Source organism: Silene latifolia, chromosome 9 (assembly GCF_048544455.1).
Source record: "Silene latifolia isolate original U9 population chromosome 9, ASM4854445v1, whole genome shotgun sequence".
Taxonomy (NCBI): Eukaryota; Viridiplantae; Streptophyta; class Magnoliopsida; order Caryophyllales; family Caryophyllaceae; genus Silene; species Silene latifolia.
Window position 1 is genome coordinate 168,035,173 of NC_133534.1, and position 20,443 is coordinate 168,055,615.

Here is a 20,443-nt window from a genome sequence, read left to right on the forward strand (position 1 = left end):
CATTTTAGTAAAATTCGCGCCATACATTCTACAACGTCTATTTTGATTTTCGTGAATAATCGTTGTTAAAGGGACGTTGTAGTTGCCTGGATTTGTAGTAGTGGATTCTCCGAGAAAGCAATAATTTGAGTGAGAGTTTATGCTTTCATCGTCGCTGTCGGAGATTAGGTCAAGACTAATGCTGCTGAGACAAAGGTTGGCCACTTCGTCGTCTTCAGATTCCTCGTCATCTTCTAAGTCAAGGTCTCCCCAACACGAAGCCATCATAACCTGTTTAAATTCTCTCTTTGTCTTCTCACGTTTTGTCTTGTCCTTGATCTTCTCCCATGTTGGACAATCCTTGATCATGTGACCAGATTCTCCACACTTGAAGCAACCTCTATTTGCAAAGGACGACCTTGATTCAGTAACTTTTTTGTTGGATGACTTGTTGTTGTTGTTGTAGGATGATTTTGTTTGTTGTTTCGAAATATTTTATTTTTGAAGCGGCGTGCAAACAAAACAGTCTCATCCTCTAATTCAGAGTCAACTTCTTCGCTCTTTAAGGCCACACTCTTATTTCGGCTAGGTTCAGCGTCATCTTTATTAAGAGTAATTTCATGGGCCATAAGAGCACCGATGAGTTCTTGATAGGATAGGTTTTCAAGATCTCGTGATTCCTCCATTGCAGTGACTTTAGCACACCACTTCTTAGTCAGGCTCCTAAGAACCTTTCTAGCAATGTCCTCAGTACTGAATTTCCTACCTAGGTTTTTCAGTTCATTTATGATGCTTGAAAACCTTGCGGACATGCTATCTAGGGACTCATTAGGCTCCATAATGAATAGCTCATATTGTTGCATAAGCAAATCTATTTGGTGCTTCCTAACAATGGAAGTACCTTCATAAGCTAGTTCAAGCCCATCCCATATCTCCTTGGCCGTAGAGCATGAAGAAACCGATCAAACTCTGTAGAAGTCATTCTGTTTTGCAAGAGACTTATTGCTTTGGAGTTCTTTTCGGCCTTCTTGTAGTCGGCCTCGACATAGTCCTCTTCTTTCTTTTCATAGGTAGTGCCTTCCTCGGATGCCATAAGAATTTTGTGCGGTCCGTTTTGGATAATCCTCTAGCACTCCCAATCGTGACCTTTCACATAGTGAGTCATCATTTTTTCCACAATCCATAATTTTTCCCATCAAAGACGGGACACTTGAGATATTTGGAATCCATTTATAACGTGATAGGCAGCGGAATATAAAACGATGAGATAAATGAAAAACAAGATAGATCAGCCTCTTTGCGGTTAGGCAATCAAGAGCACGAGGCTCTGATACCAATTGAAGAGTCTATAGATCCAAAATACTCAAGAGGGGGGGGGGGGGGGTGAATTAAGGATTTAAAACTTTTGAAAGCTTTTTCGATTGTATGAATGTAATTAATTACTTAAAGTTTATTGATTAAACTTTAACTAATTAACTAATGATCAAGTAAGAACAAAGTAAACGAAAGAATGAAAGAGAGGAGACACACGGTTTTTGAAGTGGTTCAGTTTCACAAATCGAAACCTACGTCTTAATAAATTTAGTACCTTTCTACGGATTACAAATTTACTAACCCAACTCGTACAACTAACTCTAGCTGTAACTCAATGAGTACCGTTAAATACTCGAGTGACTAACTTACGCTAATAAGAAAGCACTAATGATTCTTCTAATAGTTCACGTTAATGAACGAGAAAGAAATCAACTAAGCACTATTATCTTATAATGATAACAATAAGAACGAGTATACGAGTTTAAAACACACGACCTTTCAAAAATAACAAATCGGTTTTTTGCTTGAAAACACACGGTTTGCTTTGTAAAACTAAAATCAATTTTTATGCTTAAGGTCTCTACTTTAAATGTTGTAAAGAGCAAAGTATTTATAGGAAAGAAAGAGCAAGGCAATTCGGTTTATAGAAACCCTAATTGGCCGAATAAAAGAGATATGTTAACAAATCATATCTTCTATTATCTCTTTCCTAAAAGCCTTAAAAGATAATAAAGAATATTCCAAAAGATAGAATATAATCTATTCAAATATTATCTTTATTATAAATTCTAAGATATGATAAGATTTCCTAAAACAAGAATATCTTTTATCGTAAACAAATATATTAAGTAAGATATATAAGATATGTAAAGATATTATTATAGAATAAAATCTTTACCAAATATACCCTAGGTAACACGAGATGTCACGGCTCATAAGCCTCGTGACTCGTGCAAACCCTAGCTTAACATATGGGTTAGAATTTAGGTTTTAAGAGAGGCTTTGTTGAAACCCTAATTAGTAGCAAGGTCCAACTCATAAGTCGGTCCAAAACAACTACTAGTCAACGTCCAACATAAAACCAAACTCCGCACTAAACCGGGCTTAATTAAATAAATACTTTTATCAAAATATTTAGAATAAACTTTAAACAGTTTTCAAAACAATTTTGAAATACTATAAGTCGTGTATAATAAACTCAGCATCTCAATGTTATAGTAGGGGAGCTATAACATTGAGCACTTTTACTAGTAATGTTATAGCTGTAAAGCTATAACTTTACCAATTCAAGAAACTCATTCTTGATTATCATTACGAGATAATCACCTATACTATTCTAATCTTCAAGGAGATCTTCAAGTATAGACTACGTCATCATCCATGTTATATATATTTAATTTTACAAAAATATTAAACTGTAAGTACCGTGCACGGGGTCTTAATCCATACTCTATTAACCCTTTATTTCTATGCATAAATCGTGAACCGTTCGATGTTGATAGAATCCAATCTCGTCCGTTGATAGGAATTTAGGAAATGGAGAGGATTTTAACTCAATAAAAACATGTTAAGAAAACAAGCTCCCGCTAATTTTTGGTGATACGATTGTCCCTTCATTTATCATTTTCACGGCGGATTCAAACAACACTAAAGAAATGTTAAATAAATATATTAAAAATGAGTTATAACGATGTAAATCTTATTATAGAGTTTATAATATAACACGTCACTTAATACCGTATCTATTTATTATTGGATTATTTCATGGGAATAATCCATCCTATGGGTGCCCTGCAAATAATACTCTATCCTATCAGTAATTCCAATTAAATCCATCCTATGCACCATTCTTCCCATAACGCTCTCAGAAGACCGACAACCTGAAGAACAGGTCACCCTTGTTATTTTTAGGTAAAAAGGCACTTCATCATTTCATCATTCTCCATTAACTCCACCTTCCTCCATAATTGTTCTACCCTTCACCAACACGAGCACCTGCATCACCGCACTACACCAACAACACCTTTTCGACCGTAAGTCCACCACTAACACTCCCTACCGCCACTTAAAAATCAGCCAGCACCACCCGATTACAACAACCAACCCTTTCATCACTTAGACCGACCAAATAAGCCACTTCGACCACCACGATTCTCCTCTTTCCGACTACACAAAAAAAAATCCAACTTTAAAGACTAAAAGTGCAGTAAGTTGTAAAATCCTTGAAATCACCCTGAAAAAATCCTTGAAATCAAAATCCCCAATTATGCCTTGACATAATCCTCAATTAACAGATGAATACTGCCTCAAATAAAAGTGCAGTAAATTGCAAAATTTCAATCGTGATGGTCAGAAAAGGCGTCCACAATAATAAACCAAGCTCACCAATTCAATACTTAGTGCTCAATTACTAACAAAAAGAATTGGGAATTTTAGGGGAATTTTTATGGTTTGGGATTTGATTTTTCTGGATTGGTTCAAAGTTGGTATCTCATTGAAGGTGTTATTGGTTTGCAATTGATTTCAGGAAAGCTAAGGTTTGACATAATGATGATGATGATGATGATGATGATGATGATGATGGGAAGATGTTATGTGTAGGGTGGACGGTGTTGACATCTCTCTAGTAGTGTTATGGTGGTGGTCCTATTAGGGGTGGTGAGTGGTGATGGCAGTAAAGGGTAAAAGGAAGGATGGTTTGATTTTATTAATTATAATTAACCTAAAGTAACCATAATTAACCTAAAGTAACCGGTCATCATTTTAAATGAGTTTGTTATGAGAAGAAGGGTGGATATGATAGATTTAATTGGAATTACGGATATGATGGAGTGTTATTTGTAGGGCACCCATAGGATGGATTATTCCCATGAAATAATCCTTTATTATTATACCATATTACAATAGACTTGGTGAATATTATACAAAATTACAAATTCACTAAAAACAATGAAAGCTTACCTTTGCTTTGTCAATTCTTATCAATGAGGCATATATTGAATACTTGAACCCGTCATGAGATGATGAAAACATACTTATGTCGACTAAATTTGGCTAATTACTTCACGTATTTCGTTGTCGTATTGCTCTGTATTTTATATATTCATTTTCGAAATATGGAAATTAGGTGATAATATTAAACTATGTTTCAAATTGTTTCTTTATTCTACAATTCTTTATGATCATAATATTGAGTATAATATAATTTTATTTTCAGCAAGAAAATGAAAATTTATTTCTAAAAAGAATACGATCAGAAGGGTTTCACTTGTTTAATACTCCGACAATAAAACTGCCCCTACATAAATATATAATTGTAAGGTTTAAACCCTAAAGCAGCATCGACTGGGAACTTTGTGGGTGATAATGCTTTAGGTACTTGCTTCATTTGCCAAACTGAAAATGCATCGCACTTCACATAGAAAGCGTGATATTACTATAGCGTTAGTAGAGCTTAAGTAGAAATGGAAGCCTTTGTTTAAAAGAAGTTAGATCGGGTGGCCAACACAAATCATATCGTCATATTTTCAAAAACATAGCAAGTTTTGTATGAGAATGTCTCATAATAAATCCTCTATAATACTAAAAGAATAAAAAAGTTAGAGATTTTCCCGCCTAAAAATATTAAGCTAGAAGTTGGACCTAATTTGTTGGGGACTAATCTAGATTTATGTTGGGCCTAACATTGGAGGTTTTATGATTGGGCCTAATACATTTTAATATATTATTGTCATCACATTTTTCTCATGTATATGTATCTTAATTAGTACTGTATAATATTAAAATAACTATATAAATTTAGTCATACTGTTAAATTAATGTATATTCCGTACATTTTATTTTTTTATATATTACTTACTCTGTACTATAATAAAAATTACAATAATTCACCGGAAGATTTTATATGGATAAAAAAGAATCATAAGTTGTTCAATTACGTAACAACTTTTTTTTTTCACAAAAAAATGTTTTAGTTAAAGTGTCAATTTTATTTCAGGTAAGATTGTCAAATTTTATTTATTCTAACTCATAATATCCACATAATACTACACGCCCGCAATTATAAATGTTAAGGATAAAAAGGACATTTAAATTTTAATTGTTTAATAAATTCTCGAACAGTACAACCTAAAAACCGTGCTTTAGCTCGAGATCTATATTATACTACTAGTAAAATTATGTAAAAGACAAGGGGTCTTGCCAAATGTACCTTTCCCCTTACTTTCTACTACTCCAACTTCGCAGTTGTTGTTGATCTTGTTCCAAAATCGCAGTTCTTTGTTTCTTCTGTTTGACGCCTACCGCCCGCCTATACGTATAATATACCCGTCATTTTCTTCCTCTTCTTTCTAATTATCTCATCAATTCATCTTCATTTCAATTTTCAGTTCCCTCTTCAAACCCTAATTTTAATCACTTCTATTTCTATTTCTATAAATAAATACACTCAATTTTACCTTCTCTTTCCCCTTTTTTCCTTTTCCTTTTCCTTTTCTCTCCCTTTCTCATAGGGAGAGAAACCCAATCAAATGACCTAATTTTAAATAAAATTAATTCCAATCTTTTTCTTTTGTTTTTTTTTAGGGTTTTCTGTAATTTTTATTTATTTTATTTATTTATTAAAATGGGCGGTGATGGTGGTGGAGAGCAGCTGATCAACGCTAATTCACCGTCGATACCGGTGAACAAGTATGGAATTACGAAGCCGATCTCAGTCGCCGGTCCTTCCGAGGCCGATCTTATGCGAAATGCTGAGCTTGAGAAGGTGATTTATTATTGAATTTTGAAGGAAAAAAAATTGAATCTTTTGTTGTTTTTATAACATTATATGTTTGGTTATGTAGTCTCTTGTTGATTCGGGTTTGTACGAGAGTAAGGAAGAAGCTGAGAAGAGAGTGGAGGTGCTTAATCGCATTCACGAGGTAATGTTTTCGGTTTTGATTCAAAGTATTAATTTGTCAGTTGATCGTATGAATTGTAAAGTATGAACCTTTGTTAGTGATCCTCTTTTGGAATTTAGATCATAGGTGATTCATGTATGTTTCACGAGTTTTTGACTTGGGAATTAGTAACTGAGATTAGTTAGCTAAGCTAGGATGAGTTTTGGTTAAAATTGTGGAGCTAAAAGTATAATGCTGCTTTTGATGATTGTGTAAATGGTGATTGATACTTAGCAACAAGGAACGACAATCTTGCTGTGTTTGTATAATATGGAGTATGTGCTAAAACAAGAGAAATACCGTTTCATTAAGGTGGTTGTTGTGGAGGAGAAATTGGTATGACTGCGTATGAGTAGGGTTTTATCTCAAAGTTAAAACAATTGCAATCCACCCTGAGGTATTCCTCTTCCCACCACCTACCTCACCCTTCCCCCTTCCCGAACTTGCTACTTTTATACACTGCCACCACAAGTCAGCCACCACTGCCACCCCTCCTTGTGTTTATCTTTCTCTCCTTGCCTCTCTGCAGTCTCACCTTTCCATCATCATCCTTCACTCGTTCTTGTACCTCCATCCGTGACTCACCCTTGCACACACTAGGGCATTTGTCATTGCGCCTACCCTTCTAATCTTTTCCAAATCAAGATTGATGGTGACTGAGGCTAACTGGAGAAGTTTGCGGTGGCTGGAGATGGTGGACATTGTCTGTTGCTCACTTCGTGATGACCGTAGTTGGAGCTGTCCATGCCTAGGTTTATGGTGGTGGTGTAATGGTGATTGGAGTAGGGCTAGATTTGTGGTGGTGATGCAAAGGCGGCTGTAGCGTGACATTGGTGAGGGTTGTCATAGTGAGGTAGGGTAAGCTTAAGGTGGTGGTGATTGACCAAGGTTATAAATATATAAACCAGTGAAGACTTGTTGAAATAGGAAACGTGATCAACTTGTTGAAACAGTCATAGAAGGTAATCTGAACAACCCGTTGGAACTGAGGGTATAGTTAAGAACTAAACTAAGCCAATATCATAAAGATACTCAACTTTTAATTAATACTTTATACTGAGAAACTGGTGGCAAAATTTCCTCTCAACAGAATACAAATGAGGTCAATTATTTTAGAACTTACAGTAACACAGTAATACACCCTCCGTTTTTTCTATTAAGCTCGATAGGCTTATGAGTTATGACACATTTTTTTAGGAGAGTGAAAAAGCTAGGGATAGTGTTAGTAATTTTTTAGCACATGGGATGAGATTAACACATATGATGAGAGCGACGGAGAACATAATGATTGTTTTGTTGACAAAAAATTTACCATAAGGAGAAATGAGGGTGATTTGACAAAAGTCATAAATGGGAAATGGGACTTATTGGAAAAAATGGAGGGACCTTTAAGACTCTTTACACTTGTGTCTTTTTTAGGGGGAGGGGGGTTCTGAAGCATTCAGGGGCACTATTTAATATTTTAGACTAAGTAATGGACCAAGTGAAAACATTTAGCAAAACGCATAGCATCTAGGCTTCTTAAGGGGAGTGGAAGTGCCATGTGTTGGGCACATTGATTTTGTGCAATGAAGGTTGAATGTGAGGGCATTTGGTTTGGGGTACTCAGGAAAGGGAATGAATTCATGAAACCCCCTCTCATTCCCTTTGTTGTTTGTTTACCCACTCTTTTCTTATACTTTACCCAAATTTCAGAATAGGATTACTCCAAAATCCTCCAAGTTGATTCCCCATCCCCCAAGATATCCCATACTCTTTCTCTACTGTCTCTTATCATCACCAGTAAAACTCCTATATCCGCCATTAACCTCTACCACCAACACCAACCACCTCGTTCTACCCCAACACCATCCCCATCGGCTGTGCTGCCGGCCCATCACTCCGACCCACTCGCCGACGTCACCTTCAGACTTCGTGGCCAACTTCATCAACCAGCCCCACACCTCGATCTGCTGTTTTTGGGGGCGGGGGAGGAAGTTTCGGTGGTGTTAGTGGGCGTTTGTTGGCGTTGGTGGTGTTTAGGAGTTAGGGAAGATGGGTTTCGAAGGGGAGTGGGGATGGTTTGAGGAGGTCGCTGACGGTTAGGGGGGCTCCGGCAAGGGGACAGTCAGCGCGCCGGGCCGGTGGAAGGGCTGAGATTGGCACCAGTGTAGGTGTTGGTGGTGGCGGCGGTGGTGATGGGTTTAGGGCGGTTGTTAGTTTTGGGTCTTATTTTTTCATTCCCTTATTCATGTCAAACCGAACAAGTAAGGATATCAAAGGGGAACCCTTTTCTTTCCCCTTGTTTCCCTTTCTGATTCCCATTCCCATAGTGTGAACCAAATGCCCCTTTATATTTTTGATTTATTATGCCATGAACAAAAAATTGGACATATAGAATTTTCTCTGATTGCTTAGATGGTATTGTTGTATCTATGTGGCCGTGGAGGTAGCTAATTCAGTGAGAGATAGTCATTTCTGTACCAGGGTATTAAATGTGCCCCCTCTCTGTTTAGTTGTACTTCTGCTCCGGTACTGCACTACTGCTTCATCTAATCAAATGTCTTGTTTCTTCCCATCTACCAAAGGAACCTCCAAAGAAGGCAAAACCATAATTATTTTACATGAAGTGAATCATTCTTTCTATTTAAGAGTCTGATACATCTTTACTACTAGCAGGCAGAAGTTTCTATTTCGTGTAGGGTAAGACTAGGGGTTCTAACGAGACGAGCCGGGCCGAGCCGAGCCCAAGCAAGGCCAGTCTTGCTCGGCTAGCTTTAATGCGAGCTCGAGCCAAACTCGAGCTCAAATCGAGCCTATATATAATGGTTAATGTTTTGATTTTTTTTCTTCCGATATTTTCAATAACAAGGCTCAAAGGTTAACTGTAAAAATATTTGGCGAATCGGTGAGACATTTGATATATGTGATACAAAGATATAATCATGATAAAATATTTTTATAAAATATGAGCAATATCTTATATAATCACACAAGTTCGAGCCGCTCACGAGCTTTTCGAGCCAAGCCAACGTTTGCTCGACTTTACTCGCTAAACTCTCGAACCGAGCCTGAGCTCGAGCCGATCTCGCACAAGCCGAGCTTTGACCGAGCCGATCTCAAGTTGCTCACGATCTGTCTCGTCTCATTATCACCCCTAGGTAAGACTTTCTTTGGATGGGAGGATTTGAAGAGAAAGAGAGGGGCACACAATCCATTGTTTGGTTAGAAAATGGAGGGAGGGAATGGACAAAATGGTTTTATTCTTTCCCCTTCTACTAGCCTGATGAAAGTTCCTCATGCTAAGGAAATAGATGGAGGGAAAATGACATTGGTCCATTTCCATTTCCTTTTCCCTCTTTCCCTTCTCTTTTTGTATTCAAAATCCAAACGAAGGGTAATTGTTTTGGATAAGGATCAGGAAATGGAAAAACAATAGTTGCTTAAGCCCTTGCATGTTTATATGAATGCTTCAATGGGGCATTGAATATACGTAACTATAAATTAAAGAAAGTCCATGTCGAATCTGCTTTTATAGACTTATTTGGACAGTTAAATTGACACATCAGAATAGATGACGAGTAAAATTGTGATCTGGGAAGGTATTGTGGTCAAATCTATATTGGTGTATTCCTTAAAATAATAATGATGGTAATAATTATGGTGTGACAAGTAATTAGTTACATCAATCAGTTGGTGAAGGCAGGTTAGGTTGCTAGTAGAATAGGAGCTAGTGCAATCAATTGTTGTTAAATTGAGAGCATTTTTTTTTGAGGTTATCAGTTATCTTGCTAGGATATAAATTTTTTAGTACAAATGATTATCAATCAGTAATACATGGTCCAAGGAAGGAAACCATTTGGATATACTAGCTGTTTGTGTTTTTTTTTTTTTCTTTTTGGTGAAAACTTATGGGATAGGCATGATGAACATGGGAGGACAGTTGTCGGAGGAATTTTTATTTTAAAGGAGGGCATGTTATACTTGGGGGATATAAGATGTATATATAATATCTTTTTAGAACTTTTTTAAATCTTGCTCTAGTGACTTGGCTTATGTTACAATGTGTGAAAAAGCCTGGAATTGCTGTTATGCTGATTTCTGCAAATTATCAAGGCTACTATTGTTTTAAAGCACTCCTAATTATCAAGTGGCGTTAACTTTATTGTCAGAAAAGTTCTTTGTCAAAACAGGTATACTGTTCTTTTCTTAAAACTGACCTTTATTCTTTTGCTGTCTTTGACATGAGGAAGGTTGAATAATAGTACTGGTAGCATATTTCACTTTATAGGGACTGGTGGTAGACTGGGTTTAAGTCGCCATATTTCATATTCAAAAACATTTACATTTGCTTCTTTTTTTTGATGTTAATTATGATATTTGCATTGTATTCTAAAGAGCAAACTGCTTTGTTTTTATTAATATTTGTGATATAGATTGTCAAGGGGTGGGTGAAGCAGCTGACACGCCAAAGAGGATACACAGATCAAATGGTGGCAGATGCAAATGCTCTGATTTTTACTTTTGGTTCTTATAGACTTGGGGTGAGTTAGATCTTGTGTTTGCCTTAAAATGTCGGGGTTGTTTGTATTAGTACTTATTTCCGCCGCTGTTTCTTTTACTTTTGTACTTAAATTAGGATTTGATTTAAGTAATCAAGAGTTGTGCACGCTTGTGCCTCACTGCTTTGGTGTACTTTTTTGGCTGTACTGAGTCATGGAGCGGTATGCTATTGAAATCGGTTGAAATTCTGTCTTTTGTGACTCTCCTAGCGCAGGACAGATTTTGGTGGCTGCAGCTATGAGGTGGTTTCGGTTTCGATTTCGATTTGAAAACTATTCAGGCTATTGCAGCAACTTCTACTTTTGCTGTTTCTAAGAGGAGGAAATACTTTGTGCTGTTTATTTTTTTTAATTATTATTTTTTTATAATTTGCAAAGAAACTTTACATGCAAGCAACAATGCCATGAATTTATGGAAATGGATGTGTGCACTTTTATGCTCCCCCCCCCCCCCCCCCAAAAAAAAAAAATCTCTAAAAAAATGGTTCTGCTAAACTCTTTATCTTTGGTGAGTCTTTAGTCTTGTTCTGAGAACTTGAGAGGGTCTTCAATACCCATTATTGTGGCTTATTGGGGTTCTTTTATATGACACCATTCTGAAGGTTTTATAGAATTTGGAAAGTTCTCCATGGGCTTGTGTAACTGTCTTGGAGAGTGCTGTCTATGTTTGGTTGCAAGCAAGCTTTGAACCTGTTCTGTTATCGATTAGTTGCAGCATGTGGGCGTGCGTAATGGAATATTATTTGCAGACAAAGCACCAGGCAGTTTCATTATAGTAGGAGTGTACGACAACAGGTGGAGATAGATGATGGTATTGGATGTTTCATTATGTTTTGGTGGTTATTTGTGCATGATTTTCCATAGTTGTTCCCATTGAGTCGAGCACTCTAGCTCTCTTTTATCATTTTTCATTTTGTTTGGCACCAGGAGCTGATGATAAAAGGTGACAACTGGAGATGCCTTTTTCTCAGTTAGAGACCATGCTTTATGTATTTTCTCTAGTTTCTTCGTCGTTGAAATGTAAATGCCGAAATGGGATGAGACTGGATGTACTTGTTCTCGATTTATTCCCAGAATTGTACTTACTGATCAGAAAGGCTGGTGCTCTTTTGGCAACATATAATAGAAAATTAGGGAGCTTTTAGATTCGGGGTGTAAGAAATTCAGGCTTGCTCTTTTGTGGCATCAGGTTTGGTATGTTCGAGGGGACTGTGACGTTATTTTTTGAGTAGCTCCTTCATAAAAAATTGGTGAAATTGCTAGTTTTTTGCATCCCTTTGTACTCTGAGCATTATTTGGAAAACAGAGTTTCCAGAAATGTGGCACAGTTTTATTTGAACTAAATGTTTCGAGAAGCCAACTACAATTGACAAACTAAATGTCTGATACTCCTTCTCATTCTTTGGAAAAGCACCTTTTGAATAAAATACTACTCACATATATTCGTCAAAGGGTGCTTTTGCAGAGAATGGGAGGGAGTACAATGTAATTATTTTGGTGTGATAGTTTTATTTTGGTTGGGTAGGTTGGAGACAGTTGTAGTAGGCCGACTAATTATTTTTGGGAGATAGTTTTATTTTTCTACTTTAAGCTTTGGGAGTATTAGAGGATGGAAAATCCATGGGAGTATTTTTCTTGAGCTATTATTTGGGTCTTAGAAGACAAAGTATAGAATACTTGGGGAATAGTCTATGTGAAGATTGATCGATTCATCTCCTTCTGTTCGGCAATTATTATGTGGAATGCTATTTGGACAACATATTTTCTCTAGTAGTACTGTGGGCAAGTCATTGTCCTCTCTTGAATTTTTCTTTTTCGTTCTTCCTCCATGTGTAATCCACAATTATGGTCATGCTATCTGACTGGTAGATGACTTCTGGTCATGGCCACGCTGGACATTGAAAAAATGTTTAAGCTGCAAATGGGATTACTACTTCATGGTTGGCAAGAATATACGTAGAGCCTTGGAGGCGATTTGACAAGCAGTTGAATTGTTACTGTATTCCTCAGAGAGTCTAATCCCAATTCTGTGCATATCATGCTCTCTTTGAAATCTTTCCTTGTCTTTGTTTACTTCTTGCATCACATGAAGAGGAAGAAGTTTGCTCCCTGTGAATCACCTATGTTTTGGTTCGCAGAAAGTAACGATTCATCAGGTCCTTGCAAATTTGGATATTGTTCAGAGCAATTAATTGCTCTAGAGTCTAGACCCTGCAGCCAGACACAAGAAAAGTGATTATACAGGCTATTCACCTCTTGCATGCCCTAATGAAGCATTTGTAATTGTAGATTTTGATTGTGTGTTGGCATATGATCTTCTCAGTTTGTTCGCTTGTCTTTGTCTTCTTAAAGCTATATAATTTTAGTTTTTGTGCTTTGGTTCTGTTACACCTTACTGCTTGCGTGAAAATTATTTTGCGTCATTTTTCCTGAACTGTTTAGTTTATTACATCCCTTGAATATAGTTTCGCATCTCTCGAGTGACCCACGCAAGGTTCTTCTGTAGAAACATCTGGTTCTTATGTGGTGCTTTAAGATGACAATCAATTGAGATTTGCTATTTATGACAGGTACATGGACCTGGGGCTGACATAGACACTTTGTGCGTTGGGCCTTCCTATGTTAACCGTGATGTAAGTTATGGTTCAAATTGTTAGTTGTGAAGTATAATTATTATTTTGGAAATGTGCTTAATATTACATGATTTATTCATTTAGGAAGACTTTTTTTTGATACTACATGATATTCTTGCTGAAGTCGAAGAAGTTACAGAGCTTCAACCGGTTCCGGATGCTCATGTTCCTGTAATGAAATTCAAATTTCAAGGAGTATCAATCGACCTCCTTTATGCCAGTGTATCGATGTTGATTGTTCCTGATGTAAGTAGAATATGTCCCTCTCTAATTGGTCACTAATGGATTTTCCTTGCCCGAGTCCTTGTCCTCGTCCTCTTTCCTCAGAATGATCTGAGGCTGGCTATACAAATTGATGGGGATGGTTTTCTAATCTATGTTGTCTCTTATTACGCTGAGGTGTTTCATATTTTAATTCTTGAGATCCAGTCCTGCAGTATTTGTACTTTGTTTAATATAATTTCCTTGTAGCCTTCTTTCTGATCCAGAACAACTATTCTTAATTAGCATGTTTAAACACCATTTAATTAATGTCTTCACTCATCTGCCAATTTTACGTCTTGATTGATATCGAACCAAAACCAATTATAGAGAAACAAATCCCCTTCAGCTTCTACTTTGTGTAAGTCTTGATTAACAAGTGACCATCTCATTTTATTATGCTGTTGGTTATTGTGACTTTTTTGGGTATTGCCATTTCACCGTTGTCATTCATTTTCTACTTTGTTGGGAATATTCTAATTGCGTTTTGGTGGAAGCCTTTTCTTGCATGATTAATCAAAATTTTTTCTTCATCCTTAATTACACACACTAACATTCTGTGATCAAGTTCCATGACTTGCTTTTGAGTGATGGTGATGAGGGTCGAAGGATGTTTATTTGAATTACTTTCTTAGGTTCATGTTCAAATATTGTATGTAGAAGAGTTTTATTCTAATTTTCCCTCAACCATTTAACTAACTATTACCTGGTTGTTTTAGGACTTGGATATTTCTCAGGGGTCAGTACTTTACAATGTTGACGAGCAAACTGTTCGTAGCCTGAATGGATGCAGAGTTGCAGACCAAATTCTCAAGTTGGTTCCGAATGTTGAGGTGAATGTGAAACATTTGCAGTCAGTTTCTACTAGGCTGTATTACTTGCATAGTTGAGAATCAATTCTGACAAACTGTTGCTACAGCACTTTCGGACAACTCTCAGATGTCTCAAGCATTGGGCAAGGCGTCGTGGTGTCTATTCAAATGTAAGATGTTTTTTTTTTCCCTGGTGGTTGTTGTAGAACTACCATCTCAAAATGGTATCATTTTCTTCTTTCTACGTATGTAGGTTACAGGGTTTCTTGGTGGGGTGAACTGGGCTCTTTTAGTGGCTAGAGTATGCCAACTTTACCCAAATGCTGTTCCTAGTATGTTGGTTTCTCGATTTTTTAGAGTCTTTACACAATGGCGTTGGCCCAATCCTGTTATGCTCTGCCCAATTGAAGAAGATGATCTAGGTTTTCCTGTGTGGGATCCTCGTAAAAATCCCCGGGATCGTACCCATCATATGCCGATTATCACTCCCGCCTATCCATGCATGAACTCAAGCTACAATGTTTCAACAAGTACTCTCCGTGTTATGATGGAGCAGTTTGAGTATGGCAATAAAATTTGCCAGGTGAGAGCACAGGACTCCCTTTGCGCTTTATTATTATGCACCTGTATGACTAGGTAACCAGATCATCGTTATGGTTGTCCAGGATATTGATCTGAACAAGGCCCAATGGAGTAGTCTTTTTGAGTCCTATGTTTTCTTTGAGGCATACAAAAATTATCTGCAAGTGGATATTATTGCAGAAGATACTGATGACTTGTTGGCTTGGAAAGGCTGGGTGGAATCTCGGCTGCGACAGCTAACTTTGAAGGTATTTATATCTTGGAAACTGGGGTCATTTAGGATTTGTACCTTGTCAACATTTTTTAGTAAACAGTGAAATAGTACTCGTAGCATTTACTGGGAAGTAATGTCCCGTGATGCAACAGCATTACCTCAAGGGATTCCACAAATGGAGGAGTAAGGGGGGTCGGAGGTATGCCCTACACCTGCGTGGACAGCACGAAGAGACTTTTTCTGGATACTTCATAATGAAAATTACGTAGAAAATAGTATCAACTGTCTGTTTCTTCGCAACTAAAAGAAGCATAGCCACTTTAATGATTTCTTTATTTGATCCCCCAAATGGAGACAAGTAATCTTCCTTGTTCTCGTTGATTATTTCTTCTTACCTGCAGATAGAGAGAGATACTTTTGGCATGTTGCAGTGCCATCCGTACCCATATGAGTATGTAGACACATCTAAGCAATGTGCCCATTGTGCTTTCTTCATGGGCTTGCAGCGGAAACAAGGGGTCAAAGTCAATGAAGGGCAGCAGTTTGATATAAGGGGGACTGTTGATGAGTTCAGGCAGGAGGTGAACATGTATATGTACTGGAAACCTGGCATGGATATGTATGTATCACATGTTCGTAGAAAGCAACTTCCTCTATATGTTTTTCCTGAAGGCTATAAACGACACCGGAGACAAGCCAGCCAGCTTGTTGAGAAAAGTTGTGATGGCACAGAAGGTGATAGCTCTGGCTCTACCGATAGATCTCTGAAAAGGCGTACGGATTCCGAGATGGGTGATCTGACTCCGTCTCGACTTGAGAAGAAGGCATCAGTCAGTCCACAACGGCTCGAAGCTCTTTCTCCAGAGGTTAGCTCTAGGTTTTATAGTCCATCTCCATTGAGCTGTGGTGAAGTGTTGAAATCAAACCATACATTAGAATATTTGAGCCAGTCACAAGATTCACTACCCTTTGGGCAGTTAGACGGTGATAAAAGTATAAATTCACGTGTTTTGCATCTAAATAAGGGCAATAATGTCACACCACTGGTCATGCAAGATTCGTCTGACAAAGCAAGGATAGTGGGAGCTTTACCTATGGATGTGTCTGGGCAAGAGGGTTTGACATCCCGTGATATCTGTGATAGAATTAAGGATACATGTCTGAATAGGAAGAGTGATGAAAGTGTTAGTCTTGAGATTTCTCAGACTGAATCCTTCCGAAGAGCAAAAGATCTTATAGAGAAGGCTGCAAAGAATGACATTGCTGAAACAGTGGCTAACATTGAGCAGCCAGAGGAAGTGAAAGATGGGGTCGTGTTTGAAACCAGTGTTAGCATCAATGGAATCAATCGTGAGGTGAGTTACTTTGTCATGATTCATATGGGATTTAGCTTTCGAAAATTATGGCAGATGGCCATGAATATAAATTGAATCAGTGAGGGAAGGGGTCTTTGCAGGATAATGTTTGTGGACCACATCAAGGTTTGCTTTCAGATAATGGACGCAGTGGGACCAGTGTTTTCCAAGGTGGATCAACTGAAGAGATTGAGGTTTGATGCTTTCTTACCTTCTTGATTTATTGATCTATTCTTTTCTATATTGCGATGATTTAGTTGGGTGATTCCATGTCCATGCTCGCAATCAAAGAGTGAGGAGTATTTAGTTGATCAAAGTTGTTTCATGGTTTGCAAAGCTATTTGTCCGTAGTTACCGAGTTTTAACTTCTTGAGTTCCATGTTTTTTTTTTCTTTTTTTTAAAAAAACTTGCTCTACTCCTGGTAGCTGGTAATTTGATGCTGAAAACGTGAAACTGCTTGTGCAAGTTCTACCCGTGCTGATAGCTGATAGTTTTTTTTAATACCTGGTAGCTGGTAATTTGATGCTGAAACTGCTTTGTGCAACTTCTACCCATGCTGATAGCTTAGCTGTAGTATAGACGTATAGTTCACTTTTTCTTTGCCCAAAGCATGTCTTTGACATGCAACTGCTGTTATGCTGCCTGATGACTTGATAAGTGCTAGGACCATGATACTAATTCTCAGTTTGAGACTTGAGTTTAGAATGAGTCATCACGACTTGATTTCTTGTTTTTGATACTAATTTCTGAGGCGTGCAATTTTTAACTGGCTAATGATTAGCCTGTTGAAAATAGCTTGCCTCAGGAATGCTTAACCGTGGCAGCTTTTGCATAAGGCACAGCGAATGAGCGGCACTGCTATGCGATTTCCATATTTCTTGTTTTTTTCAAACTATTCCCTTTCCTATGCCCTATTATTTCTAGCTTTTTTTCTTGCATTCAATTTTATCATGAAAATACATAATTGATTGCAAAAACAGGGTGCCTCCTTCTTATGAGGCAACAAAAGGTATCGCGGCTCATCTCGTCGGACCTTGGCGTGCCTTGTGACCTTTAAAACCAACAAAAACCTTCAAAACGGAAACTCGGCGACGATGTGGTCTCAATGCCATGGCTAGGACACTATAAAACCATAGATGTTTTTTTTGTTGAACTTTTCTGGTCTTCATCTTAGAACCTAACATGAAGTTGTTACTGTTGTAGTCAAGTACTGCTGTGAGCATGGTCATAGAAACTCAAGGTAGAAGTTCTTCTACTCCAGAATTCTGTTCAGAAGCCAGAAACAAGGCATGATGCTCAACTTTGTTTTCCACTTCACAAATTTTTGATGACTTGTATTCTTTGGTTTCCTGTGTGGCATTTTCTCCTTTTTAGCAGGTTGAAGCCCGATGTCCGATTGCAGATACCATCAAATGTTTCCATCAGTGAAATACTTGTACAAAGAACACCAGCAGTTCTGGTAAGTGCCACAAAGATTCACTGCTGGATTTAACTCTACTTTTCCGGGTGCAGTTTGCTCCAACTGGTTTCATGGGAGCAAGCATAGCAGCACTGCAGCAACAGCATTATTCTGAGTTCAGTCGCTGGCCCGTTGTGTGATATTTGTGCAGGCTGTGGGCGCCTTATGAATCAGGGAAAAATGAAATGAAAAAAGAAAATTTAAATTTAAAAAAAAAAAAAAATGTAGGATGAATATGACACTATGGAATTTCGGAGTAGAATTGAGAAGTGTGATTTATCGCGGCAGTAGTGCTTTATTTGGTTGGTTAATCATGTTATTAAATGGTGTATAGATATCTGGTAATCAGCTTTATATCCTCTTTAAATTGTCAGTTTGTCACTCCTGCCTCCAGACAATTGAAAACTCTTGTGATTTTTATGGATGTGCTTGGATTTATAAAAAGCACAATTTGTAGTTTTGTACTAGTACTAGTTTAATTCTATCTTAAATGGAGCTATTGCCTATTGGTAATATTCTCCGGTGTAGTTTTAAAACTGGGGCTTTGTGATGTCGTATTTGTTCATTTCATTTTCACATGTTTAATTAAAAATTGATTAACAGGGAATGTGGGGTAAGGTGACTTGGAGAATTTTGTACCGACATAGTGACATTTTAGTCCATTTTAATTAATTTTTTCTAGATATTAAAAGTTAGAGCAGAAATTGAAGACCAAGGGACTTTCTACACTTCAGCGAGGCACGTTATTTGTTAATTTGTAGGGTATGAAGCTGTCTTTCTTAACAACACCACCTTATTAGAGAGAGAAAGCAGGGAAAAAAAAAAACCCCCAAATCGCAAGTCGGAACCACCAACCCCTGATCTTCCTGCTCCACCGTATCTGCCTTCCACACTAGCCCCCTCCACCTCACCCTATCCAATCGCCGGAGATAGGTCGCTCCCATGTCCTATCTCCGGCGATTCGACATACCTCATTTTTGGTTTCCCCCAATTTCAATCGTGTTTCGTCGGCCTCCCATCCACCCATCGTTCCTTCACCGTCTGATTTGTTTCTGGGGTTGCGGCTGTCCTAGCCGACTTCCGGTGATGACCTTCCGTGCTTTTTCTTACGGTTTGCTTTGTTAACCCAGCTCCCCTTTTCTGCTTTGATTGGGTTTAGATGTCTGACCCGACTGTTTTGAGGCGCCTGAGTCCGTTATGTTCGCGGTTTCGACTGACCATCTTTCTCCTGTCCGGCTGTCTTTAGTTATCGCTGCCCGTTTTTTTCCGTTGGTTTTATCGTGGTTTTCGGTGATGGCGTTGAAGACTATCGCCTCACCGGCATGTGGTTGGTTCACCGTTTGACGCTCCCGCATTCCGGTACCTTGTCCTGTCGCCGTGCTGTTCGTTTGTGTCGATGAGTTCAGCTCATCCGGTTTGGGCCTGATATGGTGATCCCCCCATTTCCCCCACCTATTAGTCCCTTACCCTCTCGTTTTTAGGCCAGGGGTGATCCCCCCATTCCCCCCACCCCTGGTCTGCTTCTCCTGTTTCTGCAGTAGTCAGTTGTCCGTCTGTGTCGATGAGCTCAGCTCTTCCGGTTTGGGCCTGATATGGTGATCCCCCCATTTCCCCCACCTATTAGTCCCATACCCTCTCGTTTTTTAGGCCAGGGGTGATCCCCCCATTCCCCCCACCCCTGGTCTGCTTCTCCTGTTTCTGCAGTAGTCAGTTGTCCATCTGTGTCGATGAGCTCAGCTCTTCCGGTTTGGGCCTGATATGGTGATCCCCCCATTTCCCCCACCTATTAGTCCTATACCCTCTCTCTTTTGTGTCTTTTAGTGTTGTCCCTTAGCTGGCTCTGGTTGTTTGTGGGGCGGTGGTCCTGGGATGTATCGTTTGGTAAAACGGGTGTCTTGTCTGGTGTCTTGTTTGGGTCATCTTGCTGGCCCATGGTGCGTGTTTGGGTGTCGCAGTGCTTTCTAAGTCAGTTGGGGGCTTGAGCCTTTGTGGCTTGTCGTTGTTGGGCAGCTTTGGTCTTCGTGTTTGTCGATGTTTGTCGGGCTCTCTGTTGGTCCTCGTTGTGGTTATCGTTTCCTGACCCTTTCTTTTGTTTTGGGTGAGGCTGGGTTTAGTGGTTGTTGATGTGTGTGTGTCTTGGTTGCTTTGGTTGGGTTGGATGGTTGGTGGTGGTGGCGGCTCTGTTGATTTCCTTATGGTTGATGGGGCTTTTTCTGTATGAGGTGTGTTTGGTAGGGTGATGTCGGGGTTTGGCTATGTTGTTGGTTGGCTCGGATGCGGTGGTCTCAATCTCCTCTTTTTCCATGAAAGGGTTAGCTTGGAATTGTAGGGGTCTTAAGGATCCGCTTGCCC

General features: G+C 38.6%; 1 protein-coding gene across 8 annotated transcripts; it reads left to right on the forward strand.

The window, feature by feature from the left end:
- The first annotated feature begins 5,482 nt into the window (after positions 1–5,482).
- LOC141600191 (nuclear poly(A) polymerase 4-like) lies at positions 5,483–18,558 on the forward strand. 8 transcript variants are annotated; one of them, XM_074420373.1, is made up of 13 exons: positions 5,483–6,058; positions 6,138–6,215; positions 10,649–10,756; positions 13,345–13,407; positions 13,492–13,653; positions 14,388–14,501; positions 14,588–14,650; positions 14,734–15,063; positions 15,146–15,310; positions 15,678–16,631; positions 16,733–16,825; positions 17,836–17,872; positions 18,010–18,558. In XM_074420373.1, exons 1-13 carry the CDS (start codon positions 5,918–5,920, stop codon positions 18,012–18,014), a joined length of 2,313 nt encoding a protein of 770 aa, XP_074276474.1. In that variant the 5' UTR covers positions 5,483–5,917; the 3' UTR covers positions 18,015–18,558. The 8 variants fall into 8 exon arrangements, with proteins under 8 accessions (XP_074276474.1, XP_074276471.1, XP_074276472.1 ...); XM_074420370.1 differs by having other exon boundaries at positions 5,502–6,058; positions 16,721–16,825; positions 18,007–18,558; XM_074420371.1 differs by having other exon boundaries at positions 5,502–6,058; positions 16,721–16,825.
- Positions 18,559–20,443: the final 1,885 nt, after the last annotated feature.

Coding starts and splice junctions, on each gene's coding strand:
- LOC141600191 (XM_074420370.1), top strand. CDS start 5,918: ATGGGCGGTGATGGTGGTGGAGAGCAGCTGATCAACGCTAATTCACCG. Junction 14,502..14,587: donor AGTTGGTTCCGAATGTTGAG/GTGAATGTGAAA, acceptor CTGTTGCTACAG/CACTTTCGGACAACTCTCAG. Junction 16,632..16,720: donor TCAATGGAATCAATCGTGAG/GTGAGTTACTTT, acceptor CAGTGAGGGAAG/GGGTCTTTGCAGGATAATGT.